The following is a 27,846-nucleotide window of genomic DNA, read 5'->3' as shown; positions in this document are numbered from 1 at the left end:
ATGGCAATGTTGTGATTACTGACAGGGTTGGCAGCCAATCTTCTCTCTCTAGTACCGGAGGGAGAAACATTCTGGTGATGAGATCGGGGTGTAATCATTAGTCCAAATTAGTGCAAGTGAAACGACAGGTTCTATTGGACAAATTCAGGTAGGTCCCTCCCTGTTTTGTTTGCTTCTGTTTAACGAATACACCCCAGAGGGTCTGGTTGAGTTTATTCTGTCCTCTGTGCACCTTTCAGGTTGTTCACAGTGCACACCACTGAACAGCTCGAGCTTTAGAACAATGAACCATTTGTTTGGATGGACGTTAATGCTGCTATATTTCGACACTGATGGTATGTTTCTTTTGTTACTGATTTGCTGTGTATGTGGGAGATGATAGATAAGTAGCCTAAACTTTATTTGTTTTAAATGTTCAATGTTTTAATTAGTAACTTTAGAAATGTATTTTTGTACGTTTGTTGTGGCTCCTGATAAGGGAGCCTAGGCTAGCAGCTGTAGTGCATGGAGCGCAGACCAAATGTCCCATGTGGCTCAGTTGGTAGAGCATGGTGTTTGCAACGCCAGGGTTGTGGGTTCGATTCCCATAGGAGACCAGTATGGGAAAAACAAATGTATGAAATGTATGCATTCACTACTGTAAGTTGCTCTGGATAAGAGCGTCTGCTAAAATGTAAATGTAATTCCCCAAATTGCAGTCCCCCTCTTATTAAATGTGTAAAGGCTAAATAATTTAAACAGTGTGTAGCCTGTTGCTAAGACTCAAAATAACATTCCTCTCTCTCTAGAGACATATCCTCCTGTATCCTGTCTGAGCGTTTGATAAATATTTACAGTAAGGGATAGATAATGACAGAGAGTAGGTTGTGTAACAGAGCTCTTTCATGGGAAGAAAGAGGTGGAGGCTATAAAAGTTTGCGGTCTAAACACCAACTACAGAGTAATACTTTGATGCATAGACTGATTTATATGAGAGATTAATGATCTTTTGGAAACAACAGGCTGACAACCTTTTATAATATCTGAGACAGAGACTGTAGCAAGTCATTTGAAACTAATTTGCATTACTATTTGCTTTTTTCCAACTGACAGAGCTCACAGCCTCACTGTTTTGACTCACAGTGCCTAATGACTATAGATGTGATAGTAAAACACGCACTTTTATGGTGTTGGGACTTGGGAATTCCCTCAACCGTGTTGAATCATTGAAGGGCAACGGACATGGCTTCGTCCCCAAAATGAAGAAATCCTTTCATGGATATCAACGTCTAAAAGTCATTAGGTAAAATGAACATTCAAACTCAGTGGTATTTAAGCTACATTCGAATGGTGCATTAGATTGTTCTTCTCTAAACAGGAAATGTTGGTGGTTTCCTGTGATTACGTGGTCAGTGGTTATCTTTCACGTAGATGGATTGAAGAGCGAGAGGCAGGTCGTTGGAACAGGCGATGTACTTTGTTAATAAAAAGGTAATGGTCTGGTCACTGATCTTGAGACACAGTAGCATGATGAATTTCATAGCGTGGGACAAAAAAGCGGTGTTTTTTTGTGTAGGGAATGAAGACGTTCAAGAGCAATAAGAGCTACGCTACATGGCCATAAGTATGTGGACACGTGCTCGTCGAACATTTCATTCCAAAATCATGGGCATTAATATGGAGTTGGTCCCCCCCCTTTGCCACTATAACAGCCTTCACTCTTCTGGGAAGGCTTCCCACTAGATGTTGGAAAATTTCTGCCGGGACTTATTTCCATTCAGTCACAAGAGCATTAGAGGTCTGGCACTGATATTGGGCGATTAGGCTGGCTTGCAGTCGGCGTTCCAATTCATCCCAAAAGTGTTCGGTGTTGAGGTCAGGGCTCTGTGCAGGCCAGTCAAGTTCTTCTACACGATCTTGACAAATCATTTCTGTATGGACCTCGCTTTGTGCACGGGGGGCATTGTCATGATCAAACAGGAAAAAGCCTTCCCCAAACTGTTGCCACAAAGTTGGAAGCACAGAAATGTCTAGAATTTCATTGTATGCTGTAGTTTAAGATTTCCCTTCTCTGAAACTAAAGGGGTCTAGCTCAAACCATGAAAAACATCCCCAGACCATTATTCCTCCTCCACCGAATTTTACAGTTGGCACTATGCATTCAAGCAGGTAGCGTTCTCCTGGCATCCGTCAAACCCAGATTTGTCTGTTGGACTGCCAGATGGTGAAATGTGATTCATCACTCCAGAGAATGCGTTTCCACTGCTCCAGAGTCCAATGGCGGAGAGTTTTACACCACTCCAGCCGACGCTTGGCATTGCGCATAGTGATCTTAGGCTTGTGTGCGGCTGCTCAGCCATGGAAACCCATTTCATGAACCTCCCAACGAACAGTTTTTGTGCTGAAGTTACTTCCAAAGGCAGTTTGGAACTCAATAGAGAGTGTTGCAACTGAGGACAGACGATTTTTAGACACTACGCGCTTTAGCACTAGGCGGTCCCGTTCTGTGAGCTTGTGAGGCCTACCATTTCGCAGCTGAGCCTTTGTTGCTCCTAGATGTTTCCACTTCACAATAACAGCACTTACAGTTGACCGGGGCAGCTCTAGCAGGGCAGAAATTTGACGATCTGACTTGTTGGAAAGGTGGCACCCTATGACCATTCCACGTTGAACGTCACTGAGCTCTTCAGTAAGGCAATTTTACTGCCATTGTTTGTCTATGGAGATTGTATGGCTGTGTGTCGATTTTACACACCTGTCAGCAATGGGTGTGGCTGAAATAGCTAAATCGAAGGGGTGTTCACATACCTTTGTCTACATAGTGTAATTAGGGGCCTACTTGTTCAGTAGCTTAATTAAAGTTGGATATTAATTAATTGTAAAAGAAATGTTTGATGTAACAGCATACTAATCAGCTACCAATTAATGTTTGTAGAATATGCAAGGGTGTGTATTCATGGATGCAAAGGGTAGACAAGCTTCCTCAAAAGAATAACCAAGAATAAAATAAACAAAATAATGTAGGCCCATCTTTCGTCTCGGTGCCAAACATCATTGAGAGAACTTCATTTGTTGCATCTCGTTATGTCTTTGTCCTCCGGTGGCTAGCTAGCTAAAATCAGCCCTTTCCAAAATTAGCCATGGATGTAGATAGGGATTAGGATTTGTTGTTTTACTTCATTCTCAGTACTGGCCAATGATTATAACGGCAATTCTGATCCAACCATAAATTCATACGTTGTGCTCCTGGCCTGAGAGGATGGAAGTTCAACATGTAGCTATCTAGATGTAGTAGGCATATAGACCTACTATAGGCTAACGTCAATTAGCTGGCCTGGCGCATCGTTTCCAATGAAGGGAAGTTAGGCTAGCCAGCAAGCGTTTTAGCCAGGTAGCCTAGAACAACCAAAACTAAAAGCGTCTAGCCTACTGTATGACAGAGTCATAGACCGTTTACAAAATGGAGGATGGCGGCATTGGCGCTTCTCTACAAGTAAGGTGCGTCAACATGTTTTCACGCACACACACACACAGAAATCAGTAACATGGACTGTCACATCATATTTAGCTTAAGTTGATTGGACTAAATAGTTGTTTTATATCTTTTAGGTTTCACTGTATTAGACTAAGCATACAGTTGAAGTCGGAAGTTTACATACACTTAGGTTGGAATCATTAAAACTCGTTTTTCAACCACTCCACAAATTTCTTGTTTACAAATTATAGTTTTGGCAAGTCGGTTAGGACATCCACTTTGTGCATGACACAAGTAATTTTTCCAACAATTGTTTACAGACAGATTATTTCACTTATAACTCACTGTATCACAATTCCAGTGGGTGAGAAGGTTACATACACTAAGTTGACTGTGCCTTTAAACAGCTTGGAAAATTCCAGAAAATTATGTCATGGCTTTAGAAGCTTCTGATAGGCTAATTGACATCATTTCAGTCAATTGGAGGTGTACCTGTGGATGTATTTCAAAGCCTACCTTCAAACTCAGTGCCTCTTTGCTTGACATCATGGGAAAATCAAAAGAAATCAGCCAAGACCTCAGAAAACAAATTGTAGACCTCCACAAGTCTGGTTCATCCTTGGATCATCCTTCCAAATGCCTGAAGGTACCTCGTTCATCTGTACAAACAATAGTACGCAAGTATAAGCACAACGGGACCACGCAGCCATCATACCGTTCAGGAAGGAGACGTGTTCTGTCTCCTAGAGATTAACGTACTTTGGTGCGAAAAGTGCAAATCAATCCCAGAACAACAGCAAAGGACCTTGTGAAGATGCTGGAGGAAACAGGTACAAAAGTATCTATAGGAAAACGAGTCCTATATTGACATAACCTGAAAGGCCGCTTAGCAAGGAAGAAGCCACTGCTCCAAACCGCCATAAATGTCGTTCGTCGTAGTGAGTGAGTGCTCATCTTAACTTTTATTGAGAACACGACTAATAAACAAAACAATAAACGAACGAACAGTCTTGTAGGCTCACACAGCAGTACAAAGAACAACCTCCCACCATTCCCAAAACAAACATACTCCTAATTATAGGACCTTCAATCAGAGGCAACAATAAACAGCTGCCTCCGATTGAAGGCCCCAATACCAAATACCTAAACATAGAATTAAACACCCTAGAACAGACATAGAAATATACAAACATAGACCAAAACCCTGGAATACATAAATCAAACACCCCTCTACATAAACACACACCCCAAACCATATAAAACAAATACCCCCTGCCACATCCTGACCAAACAATAATAACAAATAACCCCTTTTCTGGTCAGGACGTGACAGTACCCCCCCCCCCCCCCCCCCCCCCCCCAAAGGTGCAGACGCCGGATGCACCTAACAACAAAAAATATCTACAAAAATAACCCCTAAATTAAAGGGAGGGAAGGGAGGGTGGCTGCCGTCACCGATGGCTCCCGTGCTACACCCCCCCTCCCCAAACCTCCTACAGTGGAGGTGGCTCAGGCTCAGGCCTTAGTCCCCTACCTGATTAGTCAACCCCTACCGAATACCTCGGCCTGAAGCATGTCACTGTAGACCCTGGGCTGTACTCTGGGAGCTCCGGACTGTAGGGTGACTCTGGGAGCTCTGGACTGTAGGGCGACTCTGGGAGCTCCGGACTGTAGGGTGACTCTAGGAGCTCCGGACTGTAGGGTGACTCTGGGAGCTCCGGACTGTAGGGCGACTCTGGGAGCTCCGGACTGTAGGGCGACTCTGGGAGCTCCGGACTGTAGGGCGACTCTCTCGGTTCAGGACTGTAGGGCGACTCTCTCGGTTCCGGACTGTAGGCCGTATCACTCGGTTCCGGACTGTAGGCCGTCTCACACGGTTCCGGACAGTGAGCCATCTCTCTTGGATCTGGACAGTGGGCCGTCTCTCTTGGTTCCGGACAGTGGGCCGTCTCTCTACGGGGCACTGTCGCCGGAAGCTCTGGACGAGGCACTGTTGCCGGAAGTTCTGGACGAGGCACTGTTGCCGGACACTCTGGACGAGGTACTGTAGTCGGAAGCTCGGGACTGGGCTGACGCACTGGAGGCCTGGTGCGTGGGGCTGGCTTAGGGCGCGCCAGACTAAGGACACGCACCACAGGGCTAGTGCGAGGAACAGGAGCAGGTTGAGCTGGACTGGGCTGACGCACTGAAGGCCTGGTGCGTGGGGCTGGTAGTGGAGGTACCAGACTGGAGACATGCACCCCAAGGCTAGTGCGAGGAGCAGGAACAGGATGTACTGGACTGGGCTGATGCACTGGAAGCCTAGTGCATGGGGCTGGTACTGGAAGTACCAGACTGGAGACACGCACCCCAAGGCTAGTGCGAGGAGCGGGAACAGGACGTACTGGACTGGGCTGATGCACTGGAAGCCTGGTGCGTGGGGCTGGTACTGCAGGTATCAGACTGGAGACACGCACCCCAAGGCTAGTGCGAGGAGCGGGAACAGGACGTACTGGACTGGGCTGATGCACTGGAAGCCTGGTGCGTGGGGCTGGTACTGGAGGTATCAGACTGGAGACACGCACCTCAAGGCTAGTGCGAGTAGCGGGAACAGGACGTACTGGACTGGGCTGATGCACTGGAAGCCTGGTGCGTGGGGCTGGTACTGGAGGTATCAGACTGGAGACACGCACCTCAAGGCTAGTGCGAGGAGCGGGAACAGGACGTACTGGACTGGGCTGATGCACTGGAAGCCTGGTGCGTGGGGCTGGTACTGGAGGTATCAGACTGGAGACACGCACCCCAAGGCTAGTGCGAGGAGCGGGAACAGGTTACACTGGGCCGTGAAGACGCACTGGCGGTCTCGAGCGCAGTACTGGCTCCACCCTTACTGGCTGGATGCCCGCTTCCCCCTGGCAAATGCGGGGCGCTTGCACCGCACACACCGGCCTATGAACACTTGGCCTCGACGCCGTGCGCATCACTCCAAAGCACGGGACCTGACCAGTAATAAGTTGAGTGCTCATCTTAACTTTTATTGAGAACACGACTAATAAACAAAACAATAAACGAACGAACAGTCTTGTAGGCTCACACAGAAGTACAAAGAACAACCTCCCACCATTCCCAAAACAAACATACTCCTAATTATAGGACCTTCAATCAGAGGCAACGATAAACAGCTGCCTCCAATTGAAGGCCCCAATCCCAAATACCTAAACATAGAATTAAACACCCTAGAACAGACATAGAAATATACAAACATAGACCAAAACCCCGGAATACATAAATCAAACACCCCTCTACATAAACACACACCCCGAACCATATAAAACAAATACCCCCTGCCACGTCCTGACCAAACAATAATAACAAATAACTCCTTTTCTGGTCAGGACGTGACAATAAAAAAGCCAGACTACGGTTTGTACCTGCACATGGGGACAAAGATCGTACTTTTTGGAGCAATGTTCTCTGGTCTGATGAAACAAAAATAGAACTGTTTGGCCATAATGACCATCATTATGTTAGGAGGAACAAAGGGGGAGGCTTGCAAGCCGAAGAACACCATCTCAACCGTGAAGCATGGGGGTGGCAGCATCGTTGTGGAGGTGCTTTGCTGCAGGAGGGTCTGGTGCACTTCACAAAATAGATGGCATCATGAGGGAGGAAAATTATGTGCATATATTGAAGCAACATCTCAAGACATCAGTCAGGAAGTTAAAGGTTGGTCGCAAATGTGTCTTCCAAATGGACAATGACCCCAAGCATACTTCCAAAGTTGTCGCAAAATAGCTTAAGGACAACAAAGTCAAGGTATTGGAGTGGCCATCACAAAGCCCTGACCTCAATGCTATAGAAAATGTGTGGGCAGTACTGAAAAAGTGTGTGCGAGCAAGGAGGCCTACAAACCTGACTCAGTTACACCAGCTCTGTCAGGAGGCATGGGCCACAATTCACCCAACTTATTGTGGGAAGCTTATGGAAGATTACCCGACACGTTTTACCCAAGTTAAACAATTTAAAGGCAATGCTACCAAATATTAATTGAGTGTATGTAAACTTCTGACCCACTGGGAATGTGATGAAAGAAATAAAAGCTGAAATAAATCATTCACTCAACTATTATTCTGATCTTTCACTGGGGCTGGAATAAGGGAGGAAGCGCGTGTTTTGTTTGGGACTTCAAATCAAATTGTATTTGTCACATGTGCCAAATACAACACCTTACAGTGAAATGCTTGCTTACAAGCCCTTAACCAACAATGCCGTTTTAAGATAAATATCTAAGAAATAAAAGTAGCAAATAATTAAAGAGCATGTGCGGAGGTCAATGTGCTGGGGCACCGGTTAGTCAAGGTAATTGAGGTAATATGTACATGTAGGTAGAGTTATTAAAGTGACTTATGTATAGATAATAAGTGTTACAGCAGCGCAAAAAAAGAGGGGGGCCATACAAATAGTCTGGGTAGCCATTTGATTAGATGTTCAGGAGTCTTATGGCTTGGAGGTAGAAGCTGTTTAGAAGCTTCTTGGACCTAGACTTGGCGCTCCGGTATCGCTTGCTGTGCAGTGGCAGAGAGAACAGTCTATGACTAGGGTGGCTGGAGTCTTTGACAATTTTTAGGGCCTTCCTCTGACACCACCTGGTATAGAGGTCCTGGATGGCAGGAAGCTTGGCCCCAGTGATGTACTGGGCCGTACGCACTACACTCTGTAGTGCCTTGCGGTCGGAGGCCGAGCATTTGGCATACCAGGCAGTGATGCAACCCGTCAGGATGCTCTCGATGGAGCAGCTGTAGAACCTTCTGAGGACCCATGCAAAATCTTTTCAGTCTCCTGAGGAGGAATAGGTTTTGTCGTGCCCTCTTCACGGCTGTCTTGGTGTGCTTGGACCATGTTAGTTTGTTGGTGATGTGAACACCAAGGAACTTGAAGCTCTCAACCTGCTCCACTACAGCCCTCTCCATGAGAATGGGGGCGCACTCGGTCTTCCTTTTCCTGTAGTCCACAATCATCTCCTTTGTCTTGATCATGTCGAGGGAGAGGTTGTTGTCCTGGCACCACACGGCCAGGTCATTGACCTCCTCCCTATAGGATGTCTCGTCGTTGTCGGTAATCAGGCCGACCACTGTTGTGTCATCAGCAAACTTAATGATGGTGTTGGAGTCATGCCTGGCCATGCAGTCATGAGTGAACAGGGAGTACAGGAGGGGACTGAGCATGCAACCCTGAGGGGCCCCCGTGTTGAGGATCAGAGTGACGGATGTGTTGTTACCTATCCTTACCACCGTCAGGAAGTTCAGTATCCAGTTGCAGAGGGAGGTGTTTTGTCCCAGGGTCCTTAGCTTAGTGATGAGCTTTGAGGGCACTATGGTGTTGAACGCTGAGATGTAGTCAATGAATAGCATTCTCACATAGGTGTTTCTTTTGTCCAGGTGTGAAAGGGCAGTGTGGAGTGCAATAGAGATGGCATCATCTGCGGATCTGTTAGGGCAGTACATAAACTGAAGTGGGTCTAGGGTTTCTGGGATAATGGTGTTGATGTGAGCCATGACCAGCCTTTCAAAGCACTTCATGGCTACAGACGTGACTGCTTCGGGTCGGTAATCATTTAGGCAGGTTACCTTAGTGTTCTTGGGCACAGGGACTATGGTGTTCTGCTTGTAACATGTTGGTATTACAGACTCAAACAGGGACAGGTTGAAAATGTCAGTGAAGACACTTGCCAGTTGGTCAGTGCATGCTCGGAGTACACGTCCTGGTAATCCATCTGGCCCTGTGGCCTTGTGAATGTTTACCTGTTTAGGTCTTACTCACATCGGCTGCGGAGAGCGTGATCACACAGTCGTCCGGAACAGCTGATGCTCTCATGCATGTTTCAGTGTTACTTGCCTCAAAACTAGCATAGAAGTAATTTAGCTCGTCTGGTAGGCTTGTGTCACTGGGCAGCTCTCAGCTGTGCTTCCCTTTGTAGTCTGGCATGGTGTGCAAGCCCTGCCACATCCGACGAGCGTCGAAGCCAGTGTAGTACGATTCGATCTTAGTCCTGTATTGATGTTTTGCCTGTTTGATGGTTCATCAGAAGGCATAGCGGGATTTCTTATAACCTCCTTGAAACTGGCAGCTCTACCTTTTAGCTCAGTGCGGATGTTGCCTGTAATCCATGGCTTCTGGTTGGGGTATGTACGTACAGTCACTATGGAGACAACGTCATTGATGCAGTTATTGATGAAGCCAATGACTGATGTGGTGTACTCCTCAATGCCATCGGAAAAATCCCAGAACCTATTCCAGTCTGTGCTAGCAAAACAGTCCTGTAGCTTAGCATTTGCTTCATCTGACCACTTTTTTATTGACCGAGTCACCGGTGCTTCCTGCTTAAATTTTTGCTTGTAAGCAGGAATCAGGAGGATAGAATTATGGTCAGATTTGCCAAATGGACGACAAGGGAGAGGTTGTACGCATCTCTGTGTGTGGAGTAAAGGTGGTCTAGAGTCTTCCCCCCCCTCTGGTTGCACATTTAACATGCTGATCGAAATGAGGTAAAACGGCTTTAAGTGTTTAAGTGTGACTTGTGGTAACTCTCTGTAGTTCTAAATAAATAGTTGTTTAGTAGTCCGAAAATGTCAGAAATATTAACTTGCTTGACCATGCTGTAGGTCATGTAACTGTTTGTTACATGCAATATGTTTTGTGGACTTCACCTAACAGATGTTGCTTGCCGGTTTTGTGATGAAACAAAAGGTGTGGTTGAATACCGTAATTTCCGGACTATTGAGCGCACCTGAATATAAGCCGCACCCACTGAATTTAAAAAAAAATCTTATTTTGAACATAAATAAGCCGCACATGTCTATAAGCCGCAGGTGCCTATCGGTACATTGAAACAAATTTACACAGGCTTTAACGAAACACGGCTTGTAACAAAAATAAATAGGCTTTAACGAAACACGGCTTGTAACAAAAATAAATAGGCTTTAACGAAACACGGCTTGTAACAAATAATAAAAAATTAGCAGTAAACAGTAGCCTACCAAGAAAGTCATTGCTCCAGACCAAGCTCCCGTGCAGCAGCTCTATTTCCTTTTCCAACAGCCAGATCAATCGCCTTCAACTTGAAAGCTGCATCATATGCATTTCTCCGTGTCTTTGCCATGATGAGGGTGAGGAAATGACTACCGTAATCAGAATGATGGGAAGTTTGAGCGCGCTCGATTTAATCTAAACAGTAAACAAAAAAGTTGTTTGACCTTAACCCGTTCGGCAATTTCATTGGTCTAATGAAAGCTTCATGCCGCCAAAAAACTGAGCACGTCACAGAATGTGTTTTTTTTATTTTTATTTTTTTATTTGAAAGCGGGAAAAATCCATATATTAGCTGCATCATTGTTTAAGCCGCGAGGTTCAAAGCGTGGGAAAAAAGTAGCGGCTTATAGTCCGGAAATTACGGTATATCTGTTATTATGTCTTCTTATTGTCTCGGCCGTTGGCCTATAGGCCTTTATTCGGTTCTACATAGGACCTTGATTCTGTCCTATGTAGCAAAATTTGAAATAGTTTTTTTTTCATTTGATAAAATTAGAGACACAGAGCTAGAAAATGGCTTATCATACACTGCATTTGAGGAACAATGGGAAAGTAATTCTGTCTCTTTTACAGGTGAGCCCTGAATTACATAAATTACAGAAAATACACACAGGAAAAGAAAAATGCAAGCAGAAAGAAAGAAAGAGAAAAAAAACACAGTCATAAAAAATAAAGGCATTCATCCGTAAAAAGGTCCTCAATCAGCTTTCTGAATTGGCCTAGAGGCACCAAAACATAATATTTCAGAACATTTTGAAGATTGTTCCACAAATAAGGTGCAAAAAAGCTAAAAGCTGATTTAGCTAACGCAGCAGAGACCAAAGGAATTTCCAGGGTTAGCCATCCCTGAGACCAGGTGTGGTAACTCGTATGTCTAAAGTTTAGTAAAGATGTTAGGTACAGTGGAACTTTTTGTAAAGAGGATTTATAAATGAAAACATAGCAATGGGTCAACCTACGTGATATCAGAGGGCCAATCAACTTTCTGGTAAAGAATGCAGTGTTGACTGCTAAAATTGTTGCCTGTAATAAAGCACAGTGCGCTATGATAAACCGCATCTAACGACTTTAATGAAGTAGCAGCTGTGTTGAAATCGATGATTTTGCCATAGTCTAGGACCGATAGGAACGTCGACTGAATAATCTGCTTTCTCCTATTTATTGAGAGGCAGGACCTATTTCTATGAAAGAGCTCATTTTTATTCTCGGCTTCTTAATGAGCTCATGAAAACGCTTTTTAAAAGACCCTTGACCTGTCATTTTGCCTGCCCCCTGTCCTAGTAATTAACTTTTGTTACGTTGACACTGTCTGCATCTGGGTCTTCTCCTGAAACGTGATAGCACCTGTATTTGGGGAGTTTCTCCCACTCTTCTCTGCAGATCCTCTCAAGCTCTGTCAGGTTGGATGGGGAGCATTGCTGCACAGCTATTTTCAGGTCTCTCCAGAGATGTTCGATCGGGTTCAAGTCTGGGCTCTGGCTGGGCCACTCAAGGACATTCAGAGACTTGTCCCGAAGCCACTCCTTCTTTGTCTTTGCTGTGTACTTACAGTCGTCCTGTTGGAAGGTGAACTTTCACCCCAGTCCGAGGTCCAGAGCCCTCTGGAGCAGGTTTTCATCAAGGATTTCATCTGTCTGTACTTTGCTCCGTTCATCTTTCCCTCGATCCTGACTAGTCTCCCAGTCTCTGCCGCTGAAAAACATCCCCACAGCATGATACTGCCACCACCATTCACCATAGGGATGGTGCCAGGTTGTATCCAGAGGCCCTTCTCCCCCAATTGCTCAATTTGGTGAGGCAGCCAGCTCTAGGAAGAATCTTGGTGGTTCCACACTTCTTCCGTTTAAGAATGATGGAGGCCATTGTGTTCTTGGGGACCTTCAATTCTGCAGAAAAATGTTGGTAACCTTCCCCGGATCTGTGCCTCAACATAATCCTGTGTCGGAGCTCTACGGACAATTCCTTCAACCTCATGGCTTGGTTATTGCTCTGACATGCACTGTCAACTGTGGGACCTTATATTGACAGGTGTGTGCCTTTCCAAATCATGTCCAATCTATTGAATTTACCACAGGTGGACTCCAATCAAGTTGGAGAAACATGTCAAGGATGATCAATGGAAACAGGATGGACCTGAGCTCAATTTCGAGTCTCATAGCATAGGGTCTGAATACTTATGTAAATAAGGTATTTCTGTTTTTTACTTTTAATAAATGTGCAAAAATTACCACAAACCTGTTTCCACTTTATCATTATGTGGTATTGTGTGTAGATTGCTTAGGAAATTGTCACAGTATCCACAGAAAATGGTGCCCCTCCTCGGTCGGGCGGCGCTCGGCGGTCGTCGTCGCCGGTCTACTAGCTGCCGCCGATCTGTGTTTCTGTGTTCATTGTGTTTTGTCTATCTAGGTCCGCACCTGTTGTCATTTCTGTCATTAGTGGGGGGGTATTTAGTTTTTCCTTTGGGGTTGTGTGTTGTGCGGGATTGTTTGTTTGTCAGCGGGTTTACACTGTGGCCATGTCTTCTCTATCGTTTTTATTTTGGAGGATTTATTTTCTCGCCGGCTGCGCCCCGTGCGTGATTTTCCCTTTATGGATTACCTGTTTCCCTTTTGGGTATTGTGCACTCCCAGTGCCTTTTGATCACCTAGTGTTTGGGTGTGAATAAACTTCGAGCTACTGGACGATATCTCCTGCATTTGACTCTACTCCTTCCTCCTGCCCTATGTACCCGTGACAGGAAATAGTTTATTTAATCCATTTTAGAATAAGGCTGTAACGCAACAAAATGTGGAAATAATCAAGGGGTCTGAATACTTTCCCGAAGGCACTGTACGTAGTTTTACCTGCATTCAATACTAATTTCAGGTCAATAACGTTTTTCTGTAATAAAATGAAGGCAGACTGTAGTTCAGATAGAGCCTGGTCAACCATGGGGGCAATAACATCCACAACAGTATCATCGGCATACAAGTGCAGGTACATATTTTTTACAGACAAGGCGATTTTGTTAATGTAAACAACAAAAAGTATAGGACCCAAAATCGACCCCTGCAGGAGACCTTTCGTAATATCCAGGAAACCTGATTTAACACCATTAGTAGATGCACGTTGAGTTTTATCTGTTAAGTCATTTTTAAAACAGTTACACGCAGCCTGGTCTAGGCCTTTGAATTAGTAGTGAGTGATCAACAGTATCGAAAGCCTTTGACAAGTCAATGAAGAAGGTGGCTCAATGTTGCCTTTTATCCACACAATTAACCACATCATTTATAACTAGGGATGCAACAGAGATAGTGATTTGACCTGGTCTAAAACCCGACTGATGTACATTTTAGAATACATTTTTATCAAAGATAAGAAAGATCTTAATCAAGGATTGTAATATTTTAGCTAGGCAAGAAATTTTAGAAGTAGGCCGAGGGTCACAAGGGTCACCACTTTTGTGAAGAGGGAGTACATGGGCCGCCTTCCAAACCTTGGGGATAGTACCAGATATAGTAATCCGATTAAAAATATGGGTTAATTATTCAGCAATCAGGGGGCAGAGACCTAGAGCAAAAATAGATCAAACATATCAGCCCCAAGGGACATTTTTACGTCTTAAGCAAGTGTAACGATCGTCTGGAAGAGGGGCCCAAGATGCAGCGTGGTAAGTGGTCATAATGATTTTTAATGATACACTTCAAAAAAACAAACAGGGAAACCGAAAGCCAACAGTTCTGTCCGTGCAAACCACACAACAGAAACAACTACCCACAAAACCCCAAAAGAAAACAGGCTGCCGAAGTATGATTCCTAATCACATACAACGATAGACAGCTGCCTCTGATTAGGAACCCTACTCGGCCCAAAACAAAGAAATACAAAAACATAGAAAAAGGAACATAGAACGCCCACCCATGTCACACCCTGGCCTAACCAAAAACAGAGGAAAAAACCCTCTCTATGGCCAGGGCGTTACAGCAAGGCATCTAGCACATCACAGATAGTACATTTGCTGATATGAAAACAAAGATTCACTAGAAGATGACGTGTTAATCATCGAGTCGGCTAGAGGCTGGCATAGGGAAAAGCAGTTCATTGACTTACCAGGGTTAATTAAACCACAGTTTCTCTCAAATAAAAAGCCTGCCTAGATAAAATGATGATTAAAAGCATCTTCTTATCCCCTTCTCAGTTAAGATGACAGAGTCAGACAGAACTTTCTTAGGCAGGGAAGAGAAGGAATTTGTATGCTTTAGTGCATTTCCTGTTTTCCAAAATGTTTAAGGATCACCAGCCGAGTCAGAGAGAGCTTAACAAGTAGCTTGATTTAGCTTTCTTAATTGATATAGTAGATATGTTTCTCAATGGTCTAGAAAATGACCAGTCCACTCCAGCGTCAGTTTCCTTGCCTTGGACCAGGCCTGATTTTTCATCTGATTGAGCTCAGATAGATCCAACCCTTGGTTTTCTTCTGAGCTATCTTTCACTCTGAATTGTTTAAAAGGGCGTGTTTATCTGCCAGAAAAATAAATATGGAGGAGAAATTTTTACAGGAGACAGTGGCTAAATCAGACGAGAACATGTCATGTAAAAACCCTTGAGGAGAGAACTTTTAAAAATGTATCTTCTTAATTTAACCAGGATTAGTAATTTTCTGTTTTGTGTCTCTAACACATACTATGTGACATGATCACATTGTCGTGGAAATGCAACACCACGTCGTGGAAATTACCATCAGGGACACCTGAAGTCAATCTTAAATGAATCATTGTTTATTATCAACACGGTGGAGAGGTTCCAACCAACTCAATACACCAAGTACACATATCAATCAGGAGCTCCAACTGGGTTTTACATTCTAAAATACGTACACAAGGGATCTGTAGACTCAGAGGTGACTGAATCTCTCAATGCTTAACCATTGTTTACATAGCTCTTACCACAATCGGGTTGCGGTGACTGCCCCTGAGACATGTCAAAATACAAAGCCTGTAGTTTAAGAGCTAGGTCATTCTAAACTTGGCAAACAAAAAACAACCTTCAATTCTCACTCAAAGCTCTTATCCTTTAATACACCAAGGGGCTGTCATCACTCCTGCTATCGAAATGGGAGGGAGTAAAGTATTATCTGGCCTAGCAAAAGACAGTGGGCCTGTGTGTTAGTATAATGCAAACAATGCATGTTCCATCCCACCTAGAAATCATATTGACTTTCACAGGGAAGAGAGAATGTTATAACAGTTTCACACCAACGCTGATAAGAATGAGATTGGGGCAAGGTTAGCCCAAAATACATTCTAGAGGCTCTCCTCTCATTTTAGGGCATCGCTCTGTCACTCCTTCTCGTCTTTCCAAATCATAATTAGAACCCAATCAATTAATGAATTATCCAACCCAAATTTAGAATCACTCGAAGACCCTCAACTTAGCACACACCGACACTTGCAGAATGTACATTTATGTTGACATACAGTTTATTCATCTTATATTTCTATCATTAACTTCTTTCGGCCCCCATTTGTGGTAACGGCAGACTGGTATCTCAGTGCATTCTTAGTCTAAATTACTATAACATCCGCAGTGTGCAGACCTCCACAATCAACCTGATATCCCAAATAAACAATTTGACAAACCTAAATCAATTACAGGCACGGTTGACGACCCCCCTCCTTCACGTCCCTTGATAATGTCCCAATTTCAATATCTGGGGAATAATCCGATTTTCCCAGCAGACGAATCTCTCACCTGAGCCGCCACCATCCTTTACGGTCCATTATGTCAATTTTTCCGACCAGTACACCAGAAGCATGAGAGAAGTTTGGACGGAATCTGTCTCCATGCTGACTCCACGTGGACTCATGTCGCACTCCGGAGGGAAGGCGTGAGAAAAAAGGCAGTTGATAGCCTCAACTGGCTGGTGTGTACAGGTTGCTGGCTTGGACTCAGGTTTCAGGTGGTGAGGATCATCGTGAACGCCATTATCGCCATTACTTCAGCCGGTTAGAGGGGGTGAGGTTCACACTGTTCTCAGCAGAATTATCCCTTCCATGCATCTAGATACCATCTGTTGTCACCTTCGCAATCACCTCGACAGAAGACAAACCAGGACAACATTTTAGTTTAGGGCATTTCTGATTCAGGAAATCCAGACAAACTATTCACTAAATGACAAATTATTCACTGTGTGACAAATGATTGGTAATACAAATGTCTAAGACAAATGTCAAAGAGAATAGCAGCACACAGTTGAAACCATCCCCCTCCAAATTGGCTTATTCTCCCGTATCATCTTGGCAACCTCACTGCAGAGTTACAGGGTGAGGGAGATGATGGCAAATCCTTAGGGAGAAATTCCAACCATCCAGAAGACCCAATCTGGTGAGATTTGTATTGAAACAAGACAAAAACAAATAAACAACCCAACAACAGCAATACACTTCCTCATATAAAACTAGAGATGGGGAAAACTTCAATCAACACCATAGTGCCCTCAAAGCTCATCACTAAGCTAAGGACCCTGGGACTAAACACCTCCCACTGCAACTGGATCCTGGACTTCCTGATGGGCTGCCCCAGGTGGTAAGGGTAGGTAACAACACATTCGCCACGCTGATCCTCAACACTGGGGCCCCTCAGGGGTGCATGCTCAGTCCCCTCCTGTACTCCCTGTTACCCATGACTGCATGGCCAAGCACGACTCCAACACCATCATTAAGTTTGCCGATGACAAAACAGTGCTAGGCCTGATCACCGACAACGATGAGACAGCCTATAGGGAGGAGGTCAGAGACCAGGCAGTGTGGTCCCAGGATAATAACCTCTCCCTCAATGTAATCAAGACAAAGGAGATGATTGTGGACTACAGGAAAAGGAGGACCAAGCATACCCCCATTCTCATCGACGGGGCTGTAGTGGAGCAGGTTGAGATGCTCAGTCTCCGACCGCAAGGCACTACAGAGGGTAGTGCATATGGCCCAGTACATCACTGGGGCCAAGCTGTCTGCCATCCAGGATCACTATACCAGGCAGTGTCAGAGGAAGGCGCTAAAAATTCAGCCACCCTAGTCAGACTGTTCTCTCTGCTACATCACAGCAAGCGGTACCGAAGTGCCAAGTCTAGGTCCAAAAGGCTTCTTAACAGCTTCTAGCCCCAAGCCATAAGACTCCTGAACCCCCCCCCCCCAACCCCCTCTTTTACACTGCTGCTACTCTCTGTTTATTATCTATGCATAGTCACTTTACCTCTACTTACATGTACATATTACCTCAATTACCTCGACTAACCTGTGCCCCGCACATTGACTCTGTACTGGTACCCCCTGTATATAACCTCGCTACTGTTATTTTGTTGTTGCTCTTTAATTATTTACTATTTTTCTATTTTCTTATTTTTATTTTTTTATTTGGTTTATTTTTGTAAATACTTTGTTACTTTATTTTTTATAGCTTATGCTTTATTCGCCGTTAGTCAGCACCTCAACATAAAATCATTTTCTCTGGGTGTGCGCTAGCTCATGTTTTTTATTCAAGTAAATACTTTCTTTTTCTTAAAACTGCATTGTTGATTAAGGGCTTGTAAGTAAGCATTTCACTTGAAGGTCTACACCTGTTGTATTCGGCGCGTGTGACAAATAAAACTTGATTTGTTTTGGTAGGTGCTGGAGATGTCTGGGTCAGCTGAGATGAGATTGGCCTCCTCTCTCTTCTTGGAGATGCGGGGAGGTGGGGGGGGGGGCTTTGTTGCTGACCTGGTTTGATTGTGGAACTCTGCCTAACGTGGCATTCTTCAGGTCCTTGGCAAAGATTCTGACTCCCTCATGGTCCAGTTGTACATGGTCATACAAGTGTTCACATGTCAGGGTGTGGTGATGAGAGATGCTGACATTTGGTTGTGAGGAGCAGCTCCGTGGTGATTTCTTGGTAGACATTTTGGATAATTTGCCAGGGGAGATCTTTCCTTGGTAGAAGGGTGGATATAATCACGTTTCTCCTTGGGAACAGGGTGTGTGCTTTCTCTGCCACCTTTCTCACTTCCTCAGCTACTCTTTCACCTTTTGTGCGCAGGTCATTTGTCCAAGTATGTATGAGAAGGTTGTCAGGATTTTCCAGCTTGACTTAATAGAGCAGTTGTAGTGCACTGTCAGTTGTGGTACACCAGCATTTAGCCATCTGGTATCTGGGGAACAGTCTCCTATCTTCCAGATACTTCCTATTAGAGTCTATCAGAACGGGAGTTTTGGGAGGTATCCTGGGTTGAACTGGATCCTGTCCTCGGGAGGTGTTCGGCTGAACATGGTCAGACTGCTGGGAGGTTGGTGAGGCAGGGTAGGGTGTGGCAGGCTGGGAGGTTGGCAGGTCAGGGTAAGTTGTGACAGGCTGGGAGGTTGGCAGGTCGAGGTGGACCCTGTAAAATGTAAAAACAATGTTGTAACACTCCTGGGCCTACCCACCCAAGCAAAATAGCCTTCCTTTTCCAAGTGCAATTTGACTTTCACTTTTAGAAATCCAAAGACCCCTATCAGGTCTACATTGATCTGACAATTGTAAGAATTATAAGACTCACGACTAGACCTTTAGTGTTACTGACAACTATTATGTGCGCTTCAGTGAAAAGTATTAATTGCAGTGCAAACATATTTCACCACATAGGCCTGCATGTGAGACGGGAGTCCTGTATGCAGGTAAGACTGTGTGGGGCTGCTTCTCAGTGTGGTCAAACCACTAGCATGACATAAAAAGGCCGAACACACAATGTGACAGACTGAGGAAATGAGTCTGTGTTCACAAGCAGAGACACAGTCACATATTAATATGATTTGAACTTACAGCTGCAGGAGGATGACTGCCTGCTGGCCCCTGGTCTTCTTCCATAACATCATTGATGTGTCCTCATACAATGCCTTCGCGATATGGAACAAGATCAACCCTACCTGGATGGCTCATAAGAGGAACAAGAGGAGGGTGTTCCTGGAGCAGCTGGGAAAGGCACTTGTAACCCCACACATTCAAAGAAGGGAGCGGCTCCCCCGCACAGCAGCCTCTGCAGCGCTTGTGAAAGCTGTTCAGGGGGCTGAATATTGTCCTGATCCGCCTGAAGCTAAAGCTGGGGCAGGCAAGAGGAGGAGATGCCAATTCTCTCCCCCAAAGAAGGCCTGTAAAACAAATACTATGTGCTGCACATGTGAGAAATACATCTGCAAAGTCCATGCACACACGCTTGCATACTGTCCCACATGTGCTAGTTAAAATTGATTGATATATGTTCTTCAAGTTTTTGTTTTGTATCTATCTTATTTTATTCATATTTATTGTTGTTGTTTATACACCTTGTGGGTGGGGGCAATGGTTAAAAAAAAATGGGAGTAGACTAATATTTTGTAGTTGAATTCCTCATTGTACAGTATATAAGGATATATCACTATGTTGCCAAAAAAGTTCAAGACTGTTATTGTTTCCCTTCAATTAAATGCTTTCAAAACTACTTTCGGTATGTTTCTGCTACTATCTTAGGCTATACGAGTGCTATCTCTTGCTAAAAAATGTATGTTTACACCTATGCAGTACCTTTAGCAATAATAATAAACCTCTACTTTAGTAAAGAAAACAACTATGACAAGTGTTTTGTAATAAACATTTGTGGTGTCAACTGATTAAATGCAGTATTTCTACATTGTGAAGAGGGAAAACTCAGATATTCACAAAGTTTGTCATGAATGACAGGTTGTTTCTTCATGCAAAATAGATTTAGGGTTTAAAATTCAATTAACATGCTTTATTTTAGAGGTTTAGTGAAGGTGGATAATATTTTACCCTTAAGACAAGGGGAGTATACAGAATGTTAAGACTACACAAGGGTTAATTTAAGTAGTTTTTTTGTGGGGGGGGGTCTGTACTTTACTTTACTATTTCTCTTTTTGACAACTTTTACTCCACTACATTCCTAAAGAAAATAATGTACTTTTTTCTCCATACATTTTCCCTGGCACCCAAAAGTACTCATTACATTTTGAATGCTTAGCAGGACAAAGAAATTGTCCAATTCACACACTTATTAAGAGAACATGCCTGGTCATCCCTACTGCCTCTGATCTGGCGGACTCACTAAACAGAAATGCTTAGTTTGTAAATTATGTGTGAGTGTTGGAGTGTGCCCCTGGCTATCTGTAAATCAATCGTGCCTTCTGGTTTGAAATTATTTATACTTTTACTTTTGATACTTAAGTATATTTTTGTAATGACATTTATTTTTGATACTTAAGTTGATTTAAAACCAAGTACTTTTAGACTTTTACTCAAGTAATATTTCACTGGGTGACTTTCACTTTTACATGAGTAATTTTTAATTAAGGTATCTTTACTTTTACTCAAGTATGACAATTGGGTACTTTTTCCACCACTGATTATTGATATACATTACTTCTGTTTAGAAGATAATTACATTTGAGTAATTGAGCAGTCACTTTTCAACAGTCTGCAGCTGCTTATAATCAGAATATTTTTGCAGTGTCCATATGTACAGAATTCCTCCCTCTTCCCTACTACTAGTAGGACAACCGTCATGCCCCTCATCTCTTTTTCTGTGTTGTCAACACAAAACCTTGTTTCAACAAATAACACATAGGCTAACGCCTGCATTAGTCCTCTGTCATGCTGCAATGTTCCTCTGACCCTGAAATTCAAAGAATACAATCTAGGCTATTTAAGAGCCTGTCGTGGAAAATGACGTTGGGTGGTAATGAAATATCTCTGTAAAGTCATGTGCTTTTCCAGTGATATCCTTGACTTTTATTTTGGAGAAAAAAACAACAGTCAATTGGGGAAGAACTTCCCTCAGAGAATCCATTTCCATGTGAACTTAATTTCTGACTAAATATTAAACTACTCGTCCTAGCAATTATTTCCTGACCCCAACCATCACATTAGGCCTGTAAATAACTAAGAAGGACTGTGATGACTACATTGCAGACTTGCAGCAAAACATGTACTAATGATTGTATGTCATTGTCATCTTCAGTGCAGTCTGGCATCAGATCGCAAAATCACATGCATGCAGTTACTGACATGTTAAACACTTATCCAGGTGTTGTGAGATTTAGTGTGCGACTGTTTTACAGCCCCCGCTGGAATGCAGTCGTTGTGTTGATATTGAGTCTCTCTCTGTCCACAGTACTCTGTACTTCCCAACCAACAGTCCAGTCTGAGACTCAGCGGATGAATGGCATCGTGGGACAGTCGTTCTCTTTTCCAGAGAGGGTGATCAAGTCTGCCAATTTACTTTACGAAGACCTTGGCAGTATTGCAAATGTGTACCCTGGTAAAGAAGGCAAAATCACCCTCGAGAAGAGATTTGAAAATCGTATCAACTTGAACAGTGATACAAGATACTTCACTCTGTCAGACCTTAAGATAGACGATGCTGGGGTTTATACTGTGGAGAATACAGATGGAGGGGAAAAAAACAAATTTGAGCTCACTGTATACAGTAAGTGTGTGTGTGTGTGTGTGTGTGTGTGTGTGTGTGTGTGTGTGTGTGTGTGTGTGTGTGTGTGTGTGTGTGTGTGTGTGTGTGTGTGCCGTATATTACAAAAACATTAAATATAGCTTCCAATTCCAATGTATTCATAATTTTTCTTCCAGATTTTGTTTCCAAACCTCAGGTGACAGAGTGTGACAGCAGCCCCTGTCGTGTGGTGTGTTCTGTGGACAACGAAAAAGAGGTGACCTTGACTTTGTACAGGGGAAAGGAAATACTAAACCACACCAGCAGTCCTGATCTCACCAAAGATCTATCTCTCCGTTTGGAGGTAGAGGGAAAGAACTACAACTCCACTTACAGCTGTGTGGCTGCTAACCCTATCAGTAATCAGACAGTTCCTATCCCAAAATGTTGCAGCAAAGATGGTCATCCTAATGATGCAGGTAAGAGCAATTTTGAATGAAAGCCATCCAGAAAATAGCAATTACCAAGTGAAAGTGAAGTGTAGTTGAGCTCATTCAAAACATTTTACAAAACTAATTTCCTTGTGTCATTTATTTCAGACAGTGATGTTCGGGGTCGGGGTATTGTTATTATTGCTGTAATCTGCGTTTTGGTTGCCTCGGGGCTGGTTGGACTTGCAATCTATCTAAAGAAGAGTAGAAATGGACAACCAAAAGGCAGGTATTTATCTTTTAGAGGTGTGAGGTCACCCCCCAAAGTCAAAGCATGCTTAGCCTTTTTTCACGTAGCTTTTTAATATTTCTTTTTTGAATCAAGGGTAGTGTTTTGGAAAAGGTAGGAAATGTTTGCTTGAACACAGGATGCAGGTCAAGTAAAGTGGCACATCTTCCACACTTCCTCTGCTTGTTCAGACAGTGTCATTATTCCAGGCAACTTCGCTAAGTGTTGAAAAAGCAGAAGGCGCGCGCACACACACACACACTCTCTCTGACAATGATTACCTGAATAGCTTTGCTTTTCTGACACCAAAAAGACTGTAAGCACAGAGACTGATACCCATAGTATCAAATGAGTCCTGAGTTTACAGGACCTGTCCTGGGCGGTGACCTGTCCTGAGTGTTTCTGTCAGTTAGTCACACCTCACCTTAGGCCAATATTTACTTTCCTTTATGTCTCTTCATAGATTCATCTCAAAAAGTCCAAGTTGATATTGTGTATGCAACGATAACTCCTAAAAAACAAGCAGATAATCAGGTTAGTAAAAATGCTACAGGCTGATAGACAAGACAGCAGCATTTGCAGCCCTCATGGCGACAGGTGTAGGCTTTAGCTCTGTGCCAGGCATTAATGTGGTCTTGAGTTGCACAGACCACATGAGTATGATACGCAGCCTGATGTCATTGCAACCAGTTTTGCCCATATGATATGGTTGGTTTTTATTTATTTTTATTTATTTTATTTCACCTTTATTTAACCAGGTAGGCAAGTTGAGAACAAGTTCTCATTTACAATTGCGACCTGGCCAAGATAAAGCAAAGCAGTTCGACAACATACAAAAACACAGAGTTACACATGGAGTAAAACAACATACAATCAATGATGCAGTAGAAAAAAATAAGACTATATACAATGTGAGCAAATGATGTGAGATAATGGAGGTAAAGGCAAAAAAAATGCCATGGTGGCAAAGTAAATAAAGTATGGCAAGAAAAAACACTGGAATGGTAGATTTGTAGTTTGAAGAAAGTTAAAGTTAAAATATAAATATAAATAATATGGTGCAAAGGAGCAAAATAAATAAATACAGTAGGGGAAAAGGTAGTAGTTTGGGCTCAATTAAAGATGGGCTATGTACAGGTGCAGAGATCTGTGAGCTGCTCTGACAGCTGGTGCTTAAAGCTAGTGAGGGAGATAAGTGTTTCCAGTTTTAGAGATTTTTGTAGTTCGTTCCAATCATTGGCAGCTGAGAACTGGAAGGAGAGACGACCAAAGGAGGAGTTGGCTTTAGGGGTGACCAGAGAGATATACCTGCTGGAGCGCGTGCTACAGGTGGGTGCTGCTATGGTGACCAGTGAGCGGAGATAAGGGGGGACTTTACCTAGCAGGGTCTTGTAGATGACCTGGAGCCAATGTGTTTGGCGACGATGATGACGTGAAGGCCAGCCAACGAGAGCATACAGGTCGCAGTGGTGGGTTGTATATGGGGCTTTGGTGACAAAACGGATGGCACTGTGATAGACTGCATCCAGCTTGTTGAGTAGGGTATTGGAGGCTATTTTGTAAATGACATCGCCGAAGTCGAGGATTGGTAGGATGGTCAGTTTTACGAGGGTATGTTTGGCAGCATGAGTGAAGGATGCTTTGTTGCGAAATAGGAAGCCAATTCTAGATTTCACTTTGGATTGGAGATGATTGATGTGAGTCTGGAAGGAGAGTTTACAGTCTAACCAGACACCTAGGTATTTGTAGTTGTCCACAAATTCTAAGTTAGAACCGTCCAGAGAAGTGATGCTGGATGGGCGGGCAGGTGGAGGCAGCGATCGGTTGAAGAGCATACATTTAGTTTTACTTGTGTTTAGGAGCAGTTGGAGACCACGGAAGGAGAGTTGAATGGCATTGAAGCTCGTCTGGAGGGTTGTTAACACAGTGTCCAAAGAAGGGCCAGAAGTATACAGAATGGTGTCGTCTGCGTAGAGGTGGATCAGAGATTCACCAGCAGCAAGAGCAACATCATTTATGTATACAGAGAAAAGAGTTGGCCCAAGAATTGAACCCTGTGGTACCCCCATAGAGACTGCCAGAGGTCCAGACAGTAGGCCCTCCGATTTGACACACTGAACTCTGTCAGAGAAGTAGTTGGTGAACCAGGCGACGCAATCGTTTGAGAAACCAAGGCTACTAAGTCTGCCGATGAGGATGTGGTGATTAACAGAGTCAAAAGCTTTGGCCAGGTCAATGAATACGGCAGCACAGTAATGTTTCTTATCGATGGCGGTTACGATGTCGTTTAGGACCTTGAGCGTGGCTGAGGTGCACCCATGACCAGCTCTGAAACCAGATTGCATAGCGGAGAGGGTGCGGTGGGATTCAAAATAGTCGGTAATCTGTTTGTTGACTTGGCTTTCGAAGACCTTAGAAAGGCAGGGTAGGATGGATATAGGTCTGTAGCAACTTGGGTCAAGAGTGTCACCTCCTTTGAAGAGGGGGATGACAGCAGCTGCTTTCCAATCTATGGGAATCTCAGACGACACGAAAGAGAGGTTGAACAGGCTAGTAATAGGGGTTGCAATAATTTCGGCAGATAATTTTAGAAAGAAAGGGTCCAGATTGTCAAGCCCAGCTGATTTGTAGGGGTCCAGATTTTGCAGCTCTTTCAGAACATCAGCTGAATGGATTTGGGAGAAGGAGAAATGGGGGAGGCTTGGGCGAGTAGCTGTGGGGGGTGCAGTGCTGTTGAATGCAGTAGGGGTAGTTAGGTGGAAAGCATGGCCAGCCGTAGAAAAATGCTTATTGAAATTCTCAATTATAGTGGGCTTATCGGTGGTGACAGAGTTTCCTATCCTCAGTGCAGTGGGCAGTTGGGAGGAGGTGTTCTTATTCTCCATGGACTTTACAATGTCCCAGAACTTTTTAGAGTTGGAGTTGCACGAAGCAAATTTCTGTTTGAAAAAGCTAGCCTTGGCGTTTCTAACTGCCTGTGTGTATTGGTTTCTAACTTCCCTAAAAAGTTGCATATCGCGGGGGCAGTTCGATGCTAATGCAGAACGCCACAGGATATTTTTGTGTTGGTTAAGGGCAGTCAGGTCTGGGGAGAACCAAGGGCTATATCTGTTCCTGGTTCTAAATTTCTTGAAAGGGGCATGCTTATTTAAGATGGAGAGGAAGGCATTTTTAAAAAATAACCAGGCATCCTCTACTGACGGGATGAGGTCAATATCCTTCCAGGATACCAGGGCCAGGTCGATTAGAAAGGCTTGCTCGTTGAAATGTTTCAGGGAGCGTTTGACAGTGATGAGTGGAGGTCGTTTGACCGCTGACCCATTACGGGTGCAGGCAATGAGGCAGTGATCGCTGAGATCTTGGTTGAAAACAGCAGAGGTGTAATTAGAGGGCATATTGGTTAGGATGATGTCTATGAGGGTGCCAGTGTTTGCGGCTTTGGGGTTTGGGGTTTGCACAATGAGAAGCCACACAGCACAAATGGTATATAGTAATGCCTTTGATCTACACATAGTCTTTATCAGTATTTGCAAAGTCTGTGGGCTTTTAAAGCTTGCCCTTGTGGTTCCTCCCACTAGCTTTAGGAATGGTCCTAGGTGTGTTGTGTTGACTGTTGAGTTACCTACTGCAGAACAAATAGGATAGACAAGAGAGCATGTCCTGTTTCTAATAAAGCATAAGATCATTTTTTTGGTTTGTTACTTTCCTACCCCTTTAATCTCCCCTCTCTCTGCCCTGTCCCTCTCTGTCCTTCCCTCCCTCCCCTACCTCCCTCCCACTCCCTACACCTACTTCCCTCGCACTCGCTTTCCCTGTCTTTCTCTGTCCCTCTCCATCCCTCCCACTCCCTCCCATACCTCCCTCCCACTCCCTCCCTCCCACTCCCTTTCCCTGTCACTCTCCATCCTTCCCTCCCGTACCTCCCTCCCACTCCCTCCCTCCCACTCCCTTTCCCTGTCCCTCTCCATCCTTCCCTCCCGTACCTCCCTCCCACTCCCTCCCACTCCCTTTCCCTGTCCCTCTACATCCTTCCCTCCCATACCTCCCTCCCACTCCCTCCCACTCCCTTTCCCTGTCACTCTCCATCCTTCCCTCCCATACCTCCCTCCCACTCCCTCCCACTCCCTTTCCCTGTCACTCTCCATCCTTCCCTCCCGTACCTCCCTCCCACTCCCTCCCTCCCACTCCCTTTCCCTGTCCCTCTCCATCCTTCCCTCCCGTACCTCCCTCCCACTCCCTCCCTCCCACTCCCTTTCCCTGTCCCTCTCCATCCTTCCCTCCCATACCTCCCTCCCACTCCCTCCCTCCCACTCCCTTTCCCTGTCACTCTCCATCCTTCCCTCCCGTACCTCCCTCCCACTCCCTCCCTCCCACTCCCTTTCCCTGTCCCTCTCTATCCTTCCCTCCCGTACCTCCCTCCCTCTCCCTGCCTAGGAGGAGCGAACAGGTGTACCAGAACTGGATTCACTTAGAGACAAACTGACATCAGTTTATGATACACTCCAATCACATCGCATGGCTGCCAGCGGGGATGTTGACACAGCATGAAGAAGCAAAGCGGGAAGTCACTGAGAAACCGACATGATAATTCACATCCTGGAGAGGACGGCATATCATGAAGAGGATGTTGAAACAAAATGAAAGTAAAAAAATATTCGCCCAGAAAACCTTTTAGAGGCACAGTTGTTGAGAAAATTCCCCTGAAACTTTTGAGCTGATGTTATAATTTCAGGCTTTCTTTGTAGGTCATTCTCACAGACCTTCTGTCAAACAGGGGTCTTGAAGACATCCACTGGTACGGACCAATTCAATAACTATGCATTGAGTTAGTAGCAGGATCTGTATAATCCCTCTTTTCAAGTGCCTTTTGTCCCAAATCCCAATTTATATGTTCAAACAAATGGAACTTATATTTTAATCCAATTCCCTAGTGTGTTTGCTATGCTACTGCTGGGCCAAAGCTTATTTTAAGTACTGACTGTTCTGTTGTTTAAATGTAGGTCCCTCCCCGTATCGATTTCTAGCTAGTTATTGTTTAGCTTGCCAGAGGATAGCAGCTGTGTACATATTTTAAAAAGAGCAGGCGTTTGAGATAAAGCTACCTACTCCTTAGAAGCAATGGCTGTTAGGCTACTTTAGAAAAACAAAAGGTCCATAGATGTATTTTTTCCTTTCA

The 27,846-nt window shown here is 44.3% G+C and overlaps 1 protein-coding gene across 1 annotated transcript; it reads left to right on the top strand.

The window, feature by feature from the left end:
- LOC115202101 (SLAM family member 5) lies at positions 1-27,322 on the top strand. Its single transcript, XM_029765982.1, has 7 exons — positions 1-148; positions 240-335; positions 21,678-21,992; positions 22,148-22,429; positions 22,550-22,666; positions 23,134-23,204; positions 27,105-27,322. The coding sequence occupies exons 2-7, from the start codon at positions 284-286 to the stop codon at positions 27,216-27,218; spliced, it is 951 nt and encodes a 316-aa protein (XP_029621842.1). The 5' UTR covers positions 1-148; positions 240-283; the 3' UTR covers positions 27,219-27,322.
- Positions 27,323-27,846: the final 524 nt, after the last annotated feature.

Source organism: Salmo trutta, chromosome 11, assembly GCF_901001165.1.
Source record: "Salmo trutta chromosome 11, fSalTru1.1, whole genome shotgun sequence".
NCBI lineage: Eukaryota > Metazoa > Chordata > Actinopteri > Salmoniformes > Salmonidae > Salmo > Salmo trutta.
This window is presented reverse-complemented; position numbering and strand designations above follow the sequence as displayed.

Excerpts from the sequence above, each read along its gene's own strand:
- LOC115202101 (XM_029765982.1), top strand. The coding sequence starts at position 284 with ATGAACCATTTGTTTGGATGGACGTTAATGCTGCTATATTTCGACACT. Across the intron at positions 336-21,677 it reads GCTATATTTCGACACTGATG|TACTCTGTACTTCCCAACCA; the intron begins GTATGTTTCTTT and ends CTCTGTCCACAG. Across the intron at positions 21,993-22,147 it reads ATTTGAGCTCACTGTATACA|ATTTTGTTTCCAAACCTCAG; the intron begins GTAAGTGTGTGT and ends TTTTTCTTCCAG.